The sequence below is a fragment of the Cyprinus carpio genome, chromosome B5 (genome assembly GCF_018340385.1).
Source record: "Cyprinus carpio isolate SPL01 chromosome B5, ASM1834038v1, whole genome shotgun sequence".
NCBI classification, from domain to species: domain Eukaryota; kingdom Metazoa; phylum Chordata; class Actinopteri; order Cypriniformes; family Cyprinidae; genus Cyprinus; species Cyprinus carpio.
The window spans coordinates 14,961,402-14,975,225 of NC_056601.1; the positions used below are offsets into that span (position 1 = coordinate 14,961,402).

Genomic DNA, 13,824 nt, shown 5'->3' on the forward strand with positions numbered 1-13,824 from the left:
CGTGGTTGGATTTCCGACACGGCTAACCGTAAATCATCTTACACTGTCAATAAGCGTGACTGATACTCGAGCCAACTCTGCTCTAACTGTTGACTAGCAGTGGGAATCAGATTGCCCCCTAGTGGATGGTGAAATATTTGCTAACTCATATTCATAAATCCTCAAGGTAATGTCTCTGAATTAACTGATGCTCGCGGCCCCCTTGACAGGTGCCGGCGGCCCCTGGTAATTATGTTCCCACTGGATGCAACAAATGCCTCGTTTGTAATGGGTTTTAATGTTTTTGTCTGGTCGTGCTGGGAAACGGCATCACAGTATGGTGAGGGGCGTAACATTTCCGTCACACGGTTGAGGTATTTGGCCAATCAAAATGCACTGGATAGCTGGCCAATCACAGCACACCTCGCTTTTCAGACCGATGAGCTTTGTAAAAATTTACGCGTTTCAGAAAGGCGGGGCATAGAGGAGAAACAATAATGTACATTATGTGGAAAATAATGTTATTATTTTTTATTAAAGGGGTGATATGACATTGCTAAAAAGAACATTATGTTGTGTATTTGGTGTAATGCAATGTGTTTATGCAGTTTAAGGTTTAAAAAACATTATTATCTTTTGTAAGGCCAAACAAAATAGTTTCTCTTTCACAACGAAACACAGCGTCTCCACAACATGGCGGCAACAACAATACTACAGCAAGAAAAAAGTTACGCCTTCTTTCTTTGTATGAACATTTGGGCGGTGTTATGCAAATCTCCCCACACAGTGACGTAGACATGTGGGGGTGTGTTTAAACGAGGCATTTTAGGAGAGCATGAACGAATCTTAACTTTTATAAAGAATATCTCTATAGATTTCAGACTTTAGTCTTTGCAACTTTACAGATCTTCTTTATGCACCAAGAGCTTGTAACACTCCAAAGAGAAAGGAAAAATTTAAATCGCATCATATGACCCCTTTAAAAAAACTTGGAACAATGAAATTCTTGAAGACTTTGAAAGTCTTGATGACTTTGACATTTGGGTAGTGGTTTTCTAGTTCCTCCCAGCATGCTTTGCATAAGAGTGAATAAGCAGAATAAATGTTGAAATTAACTGTTATTTACAGTAGGTCTGTGTTGAAGACTGTTGCTGATTGTGCTGACAAGTAGTGCTTGAGTTGAGGCTACATAAGTGTACATTAATTTAGTCTCAGCCTCAGATGTCATGCCCATGGACCATTGATGCATATGGCACACAAAATTGGAAACACTTCAGGAGTTTATAAGTTGTCATCTGATTGGTTGAATTATACAGGATTTTCTGTGTGTCGCTTTCTTTAATGTTCTGTCTGTTCTGGAAAACAAAGATGCCGTAATGCCAAAACCCCCTTATTGAAGAAGAAAGTTGTCGTGTTTATAAATTATCAGGATCAACTAAACGCTGGATTTTCAAAAGTATGTCAAATATGTAAAGTTCACAGCATATACTCTTTAAAATACGTCCAAGAGTTTTACACAACGGTCTCACACCTAAACAACACTAATACACCCCTAAACATGATGTGGCACAAAATGAAACATAATTGATTGCATTGCGTGTCAGTCACGTGGCCTCTTGGGCGGTCCTTGGCCATTCGAAGCTGCCAAGGTTCACAGACCTTCTGCCGTCAGTCTGAACTTAGGTGTGGCTATACGAGACTAACAGTAATTTAACTCCATATCCAATCCAGTACTACCTGATCATTAACTATGTTAAGATACATATTATCCGATATACTAGCTGTTGATTTGAACCAAAATAGATCAAATTAATTGTTTACAGAAACACAACTCAATTACCGGTAGTTGAAACAGCTTTTTTTTTTTTTTTTTTTTTTTTTTTTTTTGAGTAAAAAACTTTTTTGTACTTTGTTGGTTAAATATAATTTAAATAGAAACATTAAGCACTGTTGCATTACTTTTTGTTGAGCCAAAAAGTGATGTTCTGTATCAGAACATGACCCTGTTTGTTTTAAGCATCCCAACCACTCCGTAAGAGCAATATTGACTCATTCAGTGGTGCGGCAGGATTATGTGGTACTGTATGTTTGTTGGATTAATGGAAGATGGGTGGAATGTGTGTGGGATCTCATTCGAAAACAGCAATTCTGTTTGTGGTGCAGAGATACACCACCAAATTAGAAGATGGTTACTGTTTACCTGTTTGACAGCATTATTTGGCACCCTTAGTCATCTCGGCCGGAAAATTGAGGACTTTGAGAAATTGAAGGGGCTTCAGATGAGTGCAATACTTTTGTGCAAAGATTTCAATGAATTTCTGAATCAGGCTGGCTACACAAGGGTATGTTTTTATCAAAACTCCCACTCACAATCACAAAAAGCAAAGGTCTTGCAAAAAGCAAACACTTGTGCTTGTTAGTCACTGGTTGCATTTTTAACCACTCTTTGCTTTTAGTGAGTGTGAATAGAATGAACATCACAGTGGGCCTGCCACATGTCCCACAGAGGACCAGAACTTCTGTTAGCTCAAGACCTCAGTCACAGTACATACAGAAGTGTTTGTGGAGGGCAGAACACTTCCAATCCACTGTAGTACTGTAAGTTACTAAGGCTTTTAACAAGTGACTGGGAGCTCAGGATGAATGTTGTTGTGAATGTGGCAGACAGTTGCTCACTTCCTCTCTGTTGTTTTCTTCAAGTTAGCAGAGGTGTTGCGCTTCCTCGTCTTTTGATCTTGATTGTCATGTTCTGTTTGTTAACCAACTTGCTTTCATCAGTGGATTGTGTTTTAATTTGGAAATAATAGAAGTTTTTGTTTCATTTGTTATAGTGTTGACGCATGTACAGTGGTTTGAGGTTTTCAGACACGTACTTCCATAATACACCTGGTAGCTCTGACAACTTGAAAATGTGAAGTATACTTTGAAGTGCAAGTGTCTGATGTTGTACAATAGGTGCTATCAGTGGAATAAGGGAAGTAATGTTCTTCTCAACAGAAGGCTGGAGCCCATGTACAGCTGGAAAGGTAAACTGGGCTTCCTCAAAAAGATTCCTAATGCAAGCCTGGGGCAAGGGCTTTTCATATTCTTTACTCTTGAAGAATATGGAAAAGTCACGTTGAACGTCAGCTTTCTATGCATCGTACAGTACATGCTAAAGGCAACTTTTACAGCTTACATGACCAGTCTTTCTATAGCACAGCAGTAATAGTAAAAAAGCCATGCAGTTTTTTAGGATTCTTTTTATGTTTTTAAAAACAGCATTTATTTAATAGAAATAGAAATCTTAGAAAGACATTATAAATGTCTTTACTGTAACTTTTGATCAATTAAATGCGTCCCTGGTGATGAACAGCTTGTGTGTGTTTGTATATGTATATTTAGTCTCAGAGATGCTTTTGTCTGAATTTCTTTGGCGTTGAGCCTGAGGAATTATTTGAATGATAAATTATCAGGGAATGTTTGGCAGATTATCAGCATTGCTTGTGGCACACTGCATTGTAAAAATCAGAAAATCTTTACAAGTGCTCATTAACAAGCTTTCCTTCTTTTTTTCACACATTTTTTGTGTGTGATGTGCCTCCAAAATCTGTATAGTGTCAAACAAGAACATTTATGTTTTGTTTTGTCTTTCATTGATATTTCCTTTATAAGATTGTACAATTTCCCTCTGCATCAGAGTCAAATGTTGTCAATTTGTGAATTTTTAGTCTGCAAAATTGTATGTGTGCTCTTCTGAGACACCTTAAGCCTGACAAATTATATCTTACAATGATGCATTGTGGTAATTAACAATTACAACAGATGGTTTTAGGTCATAATGAAATTAAAAATACAGTAAATTGTTCAGATAAGAACATCTGCTATCTCTGAAAATGGCCTCTTCATCAATATTTTACATTTGCTACCAATTCATCTGTTAATTTTCTAACTCTCAAAACCTTTGGAAATGCATCAGCTGGAATGTTTTTTATTTCCTTCTATTATCTATTATTATGTTGAAGCATATGATCTTGTCTCACATATGCTATTTGTTGAAACCTAAAACGGTTTTAAAAAGAAAAAAGATTTACAATTGCATACAGCTTAAGGGTCCTCAAGTTTTGAAGTAGTTTGTAGTATCAATGCTAAGGAATGAATAGTACTTAAGTAAATGTAGCCCCTTTTAATTTTCTGCAGAAGAGAAAGGCATCTGTGCAAGCCTCCTGTTCAATATGCTCTCTTAAACCTTTTCCATCTCATAGAATAGTTACCATAGCAATACAGCAGGAGTTATTTCCTCTCTCCTCTGTTTTACTTGACCTCCACCAGCGGCCATCTCAGAAGAGGACCTAGATCGCCTCTGATTCTGAAGAGAGACCCCTGCATAATTTCTACTGTAGTAAAGTCATGTGTATCACAGATGCATCCAGCCTCATGATTGGGGGTGTGACTTGCACTGGCAGGTGTCTGGGGGAGGAATATGCTTGAGGAACATGTACCAGCCACCCACATCTCATCTGTCCACTCCTCTCATTCATCTCTTCACACCACACCACTGTGGAAGTTTAATGAAAGTCTCAGCTTGTGCTCAACTGTATGATCTGATCTTTTCCGCTCTTTCCGAATCAGATAGATAGATAGATTGATAGATAGATAGATAGATAGATAGATAGATAGATAGATAGATGGATGGATGGATGGATGGATGGATGGATGGATGGACGAACGGAGGGATGGATAGACATTTAGATGAACAGGTAGATGGATGGATATAGATAGAGAGGGATAGATAGATAGATAGATAGATAGATAGATAGATAGATAGATGGATGGATGGATGGATGGATGGATGGATGGATGGACGAACGGAAGGATGGATAGACATTTAGATGAACAGGTAGATGGATGGATGGAAGGACGGAGGGATAGATAGATAGATAGATAGATAGATAGATAGATAGATAGATAGATAGATAGATAGATAGATAGATAGATAGATAGATAGATAGATAGATAGATAGATAGATGGATGGATGGATGGATGGACGAACGGAGGGATGGATGGATGAACGGAGGGATGGATGGATGAACGGAGGGATGGATAGACATTTAGATGAACAGGTAGATGGATGGATGGAAGGACGGAGGGATAGATAGATAGATAGATAGATAGATAGATAGATAGATAGATAGATAGATAGATAGATAGATAGATAGATAGATTTTTATGACAGATAGATGTATTAATAGATGGATGGATAGACAGAGACAGATGAATAGAGGTCGGTGGATGGGTGGATAGATAGATAGCTGATTATGAAAGTATGTAGTTTTTCACATCCCTAATGGATGGATGGATGGCAATATGAAAGAAGGAAAAGAAATGAGTGCTCAGTAGCCCAGCAACCTGTTTCCTCAGTAACAGATATTGCCTTGTTAATCTCAATGACATTATTCACTCTTTTCACACTGCATCTGAATCAATACTGAGCCCAGCACACTTTCATTAGAAAGCAGTGGGTGCACACCAGGCTTTATTGGTGCTCCATGTAGTAAGAGAAACAAAGAGGAAGAAAAAGAGAAACAATAACATGGTGGACAGCCATGGCAGAAATGACCATTCGCTCCATCAGAGCCGCACAGATAATGGGGTCATTTCAGTAACTCAGCATGAGAGACGAGTTGCACTCTTACTCTGTGCTCAGCATGATGTTTTCTTTGTTTTATATGCTTTTCATCATCACTTCAAAAACCTTTTGACCTTTTGTGTGCTTCTACGATTGACTTTTGTTGCAAGATACTGGGGATTGATGTGAAGTATGAAGTGAAGAATTTATGCAAGCATTAATTAATACACATCATTCATTGAACACTAAATCTTCATTTTTAACTTCAAGAAATCACATGAAACAAACACATTTATTAACAAAGGTGAGTGCAATGAATTCAATGTAACACAACAGTACAGGCTTATTCTCCCAGGCACTCCATGTCTCACACATCTCCACTAATTTGTGCAACATTTGATCATACATATAAGCAGTGCCATTAAAATGGTACTTAGCTAAACTGAGCCTGCATTAGCCGTGAGCACTAGTTAAGAAGTGGAACTTTGATCTAACTCAGTCTCAGGAAGGAAATCTCTGGGCCCTAGAAGGCAGTTTTGCATACATTTACATCACCAGATGCTGGGTTCACGAAACGGTCGGAAGCCAAACTAGTTGAAGCTGAAGTTTGTTACTATAAAGTTTAATATTAGGCCTTGGTGGTCCAAAGATAACGCCTCAGGAAATGTATTCTAGACACATCAGACAAAGATTGCGTTTGGTTGTGATTCTGACATTGAGTGAGAAATGAACAAACATTTGCTGACAGTCACAAGCGAACATCATCGTGGAGTTTGTTTGTAGCAATCTGATGGCAGTACATTGCTGCAAAAGGTCTGTGCTGGCTTCAATGTCAGGGTTTTTGGGTCTCCAGGAACTGATTTCATGAAAAATACATACCTACATATACTGCTTGTGCTTTTCCTGAGGATTTTTCCTTTGCTTGACAACGTCATGTCAGTCTGTCAATATCAAAACACTTTTAACTGTTGTGAGATGTTGTGAAACCCTCAAGAGAGACGTGTTGCTGCAGAAGAATTCAGCTTAATCTCCAAGTGAATATCCAGTGGGAAGTGAAGAACTTTTTTCTCATAGTGTTTAAAGGTACCTGTGAAAAGCAGTACTGAATTTAGCCTCCCTTGACGAATACATCACACAGCTTTTAAATCCTTTATGTGCCCACAGAGCTGTTGATAAAAGCAGCCTATACATAACAGCCCATATATGTAGGCTGTGTGCGATTTGGCTAGCATGGCTGTGGCTAACATGGACTGCATTTGACCCTAAAGCACACCTTCTATTCCTTATAAAAAAAGAAAATCAGAAAGTGTATACCAGGTGGTTCAGTGATTATGCTATAGTCTTATGTATTCTTGCTTATTTTTTATGATGTATTTGTGTTTACACCACCATTAAAAAGTTTTGGGTCAGTCCTTTTTTTTGATAGAAAATAATATGTTTATTCAGCAAAGATGCATGAAATTTCTATTGAATTTACAGTAATTTCAAAGGATTTCTATTTCAAATAAATTTCAAATAAATGCTGAACTTTTGAACTTTCACTATTTCCACAAATTTTTTTCAACATTGATAATAATAAGAAATGTTTCTTGATCAGCAAGTCAGCATATTAGAATGATTTCTGAAGGATAACGTGACACTGAAGCCTGGAGTAATGATGCTGAAAATTCAGCTTTGCCATCACAGGAATAAATCACATTTTAAAATATATTCACATAGAAAACAGTTATTTTATTCTATTTATTAATTCAATAAATGTGTGCTAATGGAGCTTAAGAGACTTCTTTCAAACATAAAAAAATATATAATTACCCTAAACTTGGTAGTATTTATTTATTTATGCACACGTTATAAAGAAAAGGCTTACAAACTGTATATAAGATGCTTTGTCTCTCAATGTCTGTGATGTTTCCCCCATCCAGTGGTGAACAGTTAATATTATTTGTGTGGAGATCATCATCATCTTGATAACACATGACAGTGTCATCCCATAAATCATCTCCAGTTTAATTGGTGTGCCACTACTGTAAACTAATTTAGTGCAAATCCATCATAATCCAGATTGTTTTCCACATTTGTTTTCCTCAAACATCAGGGAACACTGGATTGTTTTGAGCTAATTTCAGAAATCCAAGTATGCATAGAGTTATATATTTTCATGTGAAAATCTTGCCAGGAAAGCCACTTTGACATTGTTATGCGCTTATTGGATGTTTGGTTGCTAGGTAACCATCTCTTGAAAAAGAAATCTCTGACACTTTCCCTTTATATTGTTCCACATCTATATCTAAATAGACAATGGTAAGTTGGAGAATGAGTCAGTGATTCCTAATACAGTTCTAGCGTTATTTTCTCAGCCTGAGCAGTACGTATACAGCTAACCTTCAGCTGCGGTGCCTGTGGCTGAACAGGTGCTGAATAGAGCACACAATGAAACATCCTCATCCTGAACCAGACGGCATGTTCAAGTGCAAGCCCTCAAAGATGTCCTCAGCTCACTAATTGTGATCTTTTGTCCATCATTGCTTTTGTCAGCAAGTATTATAATGACATTTTACGGCAAAATAGATGTAATTACAGAGGAGCAAAAAGGATTGATTTGATCAGACGGTGAGGGCTTATAAACACTGCAGGATTTGCGTACTAATCAGGCATGCCAGTTTCTCTTGAGATGTTTCTGCCAATTTCACCCTTCTGTGACAAATTATTTACTTTTTTTTTTGTGTGTGTGTGTGTGTGCATGTTTAAGTGTGTGTGTGTGTGTGTGTATACATATATAGCTTTCAAACGTTTGGGATTTGTGTTTTTTTATGTTTTTGAGAGTAGTTTTTATACCCATCAAGGCTGTATTTATTTGATCAAAAATACAGGTTTAAAACTTTTTACTTTTTTTAGTAAATGTAACATTGTGAATATTATTTTAAAATCCTTCTAATGTGCTAATTTGGTGATCAAGAAGCTTTTATTATTATTAGCAATGATGAAAGCAGTACTGCTTAATATTTTTTGTGGAAACTCTGAAACATTTAATTTTTTATTAGGATTTTTTAAAAAATAGAAAGTTCAAAAGAACAGAATTAATTTGAAATATAGATCTTTTGTAACACTATCAATGTCTTTACTGTCACTTTTGATCAAATCAGTCTGTAGTAATTAAAAAATAAAACAATAACTGCAAACTTTTGAATGGTAGTGTATATTTTATATTTTGGTAACATATACATAATTTGAATCTTGACCCATAGTATAAATGATTGTTGATTCATTTTCCATCAGGGGCGATTATAGGATTTTCATTTTATGGGGGTGAGGGTATAATTATAGTTATGTGAGGGTATAATTATATATATATATATATATTTGTTAGATAGATTGTGATCTCATTTATTATAATGCACATCAGTGATGAAATGTACATTCTGCACTCCTGTGATGTCATGCAGCATAAAACATTTGGGTCACCAGAATCCAGGTACAACGCTCTTCAGTGACGGGCATTTAATTACCCCACCCAGCAATAATCCACCTTTGAGCATGATGAGCTTTCTCATCAGGACTGTTTTTAGATTGTGGATGTGTAAAAACAAACAAACAAACAAACAAACAAAACCCTTAATCTAAAGTCATATCATGACTATTGGAAGCATTCCCTCATGACTGGCTCAATGGCTGGATGTAAAATGAAAGTGAAAAAGTGTTTCAGTAGGAGAGCAAGATACGTACTGTAAGCGATAACACAGCAAACAGAGCTGTGGGGGGAAAGTGACCTGGCATTTCAATAATGATACCATTTCCACCTGATTCACTGCATTTTGCAATAATTGTGGGCGAGAAGAGAAATATGACTGTAAGACTCCCAAGTCCTCAGTAGCATAACTGAACGTTCACACCCTGAGGCAATCAGGAAACAATGAGATGTGTGGAGAATTTCCTTATTGTCCTCATCAGTGCCAATTAGTTATCTCAATTCCGCAGCATTGTTTTGCAAATTTACATTTAATCAAAGGTTGTTCCATAATCCTGTCTAATTTACAAAGTACTATGTTATGACAAAGCCTGCAATTAAAAGATGTTAAGAACAATCATGAACTTGTTTTTATGTTTTGGGACACACTGTTTTTGTATTGCAAAAAATCAGTCACCATTTGAATGAAGACTTTAAACTTCAAAAACAAGGGTTTAAATTGTTTGTGTGTGTGTGTTGGGGGGGGGGGGGGGTGGGGGTTCTGTGGTCCTACATAAAACACAACACACAACCAACTCAGATCATTTCAGACTACATAGACACTCAGCAATCATTTGGCCTGTCATCTCGCTATAGACATCTAAGCATATTCATGAAACGGAAAAAAAGTATGTCTCTGCTGAAATGCTAGTTAGATCTAGCACAAAGAGACGGGAATGACAGGAAGATGCTTTTAGCCTCAGAGTAACCTGAGTGGAGAGTTTGAGCTGTCGGCTTCAGTCAAGGGATTCGTCAGAGTTCAAGACATCTTTATTTCATTCTTATTTCACATCTCCCGAACTAGCTCTATACCTTCAAGTTCCTCAGTGGAAAACGTGCGCCGTCTCAATTTTAAACACCTCCTTTGATCTTTTCTCTGCAGACTGTTCCAAGCCCAGTGTCTCCAAGGGCTCCTCAGCCATGAACATGCCCCAGTCATTTGGCACTGCGATGGGTTTCTCTCTATCAGAGACCCTGCCTGCTGCCAGCCTGCCTAACGTGCCCCAGAACGGTTCGGATCAAGGATCTCTGTTAACTGCTGAAGACAGCATCACTTACTTAGCACCCATGGCAGACACGAATAAATGCTGGCCCATCCGGCCAACGCTGCGGAATGAACTGGACACATTTTCAGTTCATTTCTACATCTTCTTTGGACCCAACATCTCCATCCCTCCAGACCGGGCAGCGATATTTGCCATCAACCTAATGCCGGTGCTGGACAGCGGAGGCGTCCTCAACATGGAGCTCAAACTCAATGTGGTGAGTTAAAATTGTAACATACCAATGGAGTTGTTTTTATCTAGTGCAAAAAAATAAATGATAAACAACATAAAAAATATCTATTTGTATTTATTTGATAAATGCTACAAATTGTTACTAGCAATATAAAATGTATTGTTACTACTGCTGTCAAAAGATTAATCGCGATTAATCACATCCAAAATAAAAGTTTTTGCTTACATAATATATGTGTGTGTACTGTGTATATTTATTATGTATATAGAAATACACACACATACATGTATATATTTCAGAAAAATATGCTATTTATATATTAAATATATTTATATATAATATAAATTTTATGAATATAAATATATACATGTAAAAACATACTGTATGTGTGTCTTTATATATACATAATAAATGTACACAGTACACACACATGTATTACAGTATGTAAATAAAAACTTGTATTTTGGATGCGATCAATCACAGCACTAAATTTAACAGCACTAAGAATTGTTACATTTACTTACATTTACATTAAAGATCTCATAACAAAAAGACACTGTCATTTTATAATGATAACTAAAAGGCCTTTTACTTGCTAAAAAAGGTATAAACTTTTCACACAACAAAAGATTGTGTACAACGTGTTTTTAAAGGGTTCATATGATGCTGCTAAAAAGAACATTATTTTGTGTATTTGGTGTAATAAAATGTGTTTATGCGGTTTAAGTTTTATTTATTGTTTAATTTAACATTATTATTTCTCCTCTGTGCCCCGCCTTCTGAAACGCATTGATTTTTACAAAGCTCATCGCTCTGAAAAGCGAGGTGTGCTGTGATTGGCCAGCTATCCAGCGCGTTGTGATTGGCCGAATGCTTCAAGCATGTGACGGAAATGTTACGCCTCTTAACATATTGTGATGCCTTGTCCGGAGCAACGAGACAAAAACATAAAATCCATTATAAACGTGATATAAACATGATTTCTAGTCGTGTTTTCTTTTGGAAGGCCACACAAAGTATTTTCGCTTTCACAGTGAAACACACAGCATCTATACGACATAGCGGTGGCAACAATAATACTACAATGAGAATAAAAGGTTACGCCTTCTTTCTTTGCGTGAACATCTGGGCAGCGTTATGCAACTCTTCCCACATACTGACGTAGAAATGTGGGGGCGTGTTAGGATGAGCCGTTTCAGGGGGGCGTGGACGAGTCGCAACTTTAATAAAGAATATCTCTTTGGATTTGAGACTTTAGTCTTTGCAACTTCACAGATCTTCTTTATTCACCAAGAGCTTGTAACACTCCAAAGAGAAACGGAAATTTGAAATCGCATCATATGACCCCTTTAAGCAAAGTTTTATTTATGTTGATATTTCAGAGCCCTTAGAATTTTAAGGATCATGTTTTATAGTGTTAAAACTGGAAATACATAGTGGTGTTAGACTTGTATACCTTTTTTACTTTTTAATTTTTTTTTAAACATGTTTTTACATTTCACATTTACATGCATGCATTTGGCAGACACTTTTATCAAAAAACAACTTACTGTACATTGCATTCAAGGTATTCATTTAATTACTTCAGGCATTCCTTGGAAATTGAAGCCATTCCCTTGCCATCGCTAATGCCATGCTCTACAGTTTAAACTACAAGAATACTGTACATACACACATGTACACTTTTACAGTTTATATCCAGGTAAACATTCAAAGAGCATTACTTTTTTTTATTTTACCTTCTGAAATGTGTTTACTTTATGTTAGAATGGATTACCTTGTGTACCAGCCACCATGGTTCTTGTCAGAACGAATGCATTCGTAATCTGTAATACCCTTAAATCTGTGAGGGTATTACATATACTTCCCTGAAATCCATCAAAAAAGCATGAAACCGCCTCTCAAAATGGTAGAAAAGCAGAGATTTTGCTTTACTATTTATTGTCCTAAATCTTTTTTTTTATGCTTCTGTTGAAAGAATATCTTTAATGCAGTGTTCTTCCATCTGCTGGAAAGATCAGGCATTCGGTGAAATACCCATTGGGACTCTGGTACCCAAATACCTTTGATGGAATCACGCAGGCAGTTCTAAGGTGTTTGAAGGATTATGAATAATTCAGATCTTTACATTTCTCCTGAAACCAAGAGCCCATATGGCATTTAACTGAGTCAGGGTTACAGCTCAGGAGCTCTTCAGCTAAATTCTTGTGGGTGGCAGAGACTTGATGCACCATTGCCTGATTAATATCAAATGTTAGCAAGTGTCAGCCTGTTCTCACAGCATGAGAGGTGTAAGACTAAAAGGGGGATGGTTGCAAATGTCACCATGCTTGTTCGTTTTAGGTGCTTGGTGAAAGTGTTGGCTTGTAGTTGTCGATAATGTGTATCTGCCTTCATCTGTGTGTCACTAAAAAGCCCTTAAAAGTTTCTATGCCAAGTCCACACGTCCAAACAAACAGAAGACGAACATGGACCTATTTATTAGTTGATATCTCACGCCTCCACTGAAACCGTGTTGAAGGCCACAGTTCTCTCGACAACCTCCATTTCTCTCAGATTGAATTGATGCATTTAATGGATGTTTCCTAGAGTGGCACTGAACAGGAAAAGGAGAGAAGAATGAGCTCTCTGTGGCAAAGGTTACTTTAAAAAGCCACATATGAGGCTTTCAGTAGCTGAAAGGTGGGATGTTTGGCAGCGAGAGTGAACGCTGTGAGATGCCTTAGCGGTTAGGACTGTATTGTTGAGGAGGGAGGGGATGATAGCTGGTGATGAAGAAGGGAGAGTGAGTGCGTGGTAACAGGTTTCTTGACAGCTTAAATGCCTGCGACTGCATTGGTGTGAAGAGTCATCACAGAATGGCCCCATTTCCATTTCTCAGAGTAGGAGATTCTTATCTAAAATTCAGTCTCTGAGAGCATAATACGGCTTTTATTGAGGAGCTCTTGACTTGTTAAATATTTAAGTTCAAACATTTAAACAAAGTATGAAATTGTTTATCTTTACTGTCTTGATGTTATATTCTGGGTTCAGTGCAAGTTATGCACACAAAAATAAATAAATAAAATACAATGGGTTTGTATTCTTTAAAAATGGAGGTTATAAAAGGCACTTGCAAGAATGTGCCTTTCAAAGCACAGTGGAAGTAAGTGGGGCGAGTATTTAGAGGATTTAAAAGCATAAATGTGAATAATGTTTATCATTTTATAAAAATACCTAAATTTTAATATTTAATCATTTTTGCAGTCATTTCAGGGCTTACGACATTACAGT

At 37.0% G+C, this 13,824-nt stretch overlaps 1 protein-coding gene across 1 annotated transcript in view; it reads left to right on the forward strand.

Annotated features, from left to right (window-relative positions):
- tmem8b (transmembrane protein 8B) overlaps nucleotides 1-13,824 on the forward strand; it is a 119,628-nt gene that overhangs the window by 79,106 nt on the left and 26,698 nt on the right. Inside the window, exon 6 of the mRNA XM_042724576.1 lies at nucleotides 10,196-10,575. Within this exon, the coding sequence (XP_042580510.1) occupies nucleotides 10,196-10,575 (380 nt within the window). The remainder of the gene's footprint in view (nucleotides 1-10,195; nucleotides 10,576-13,824) is intronic.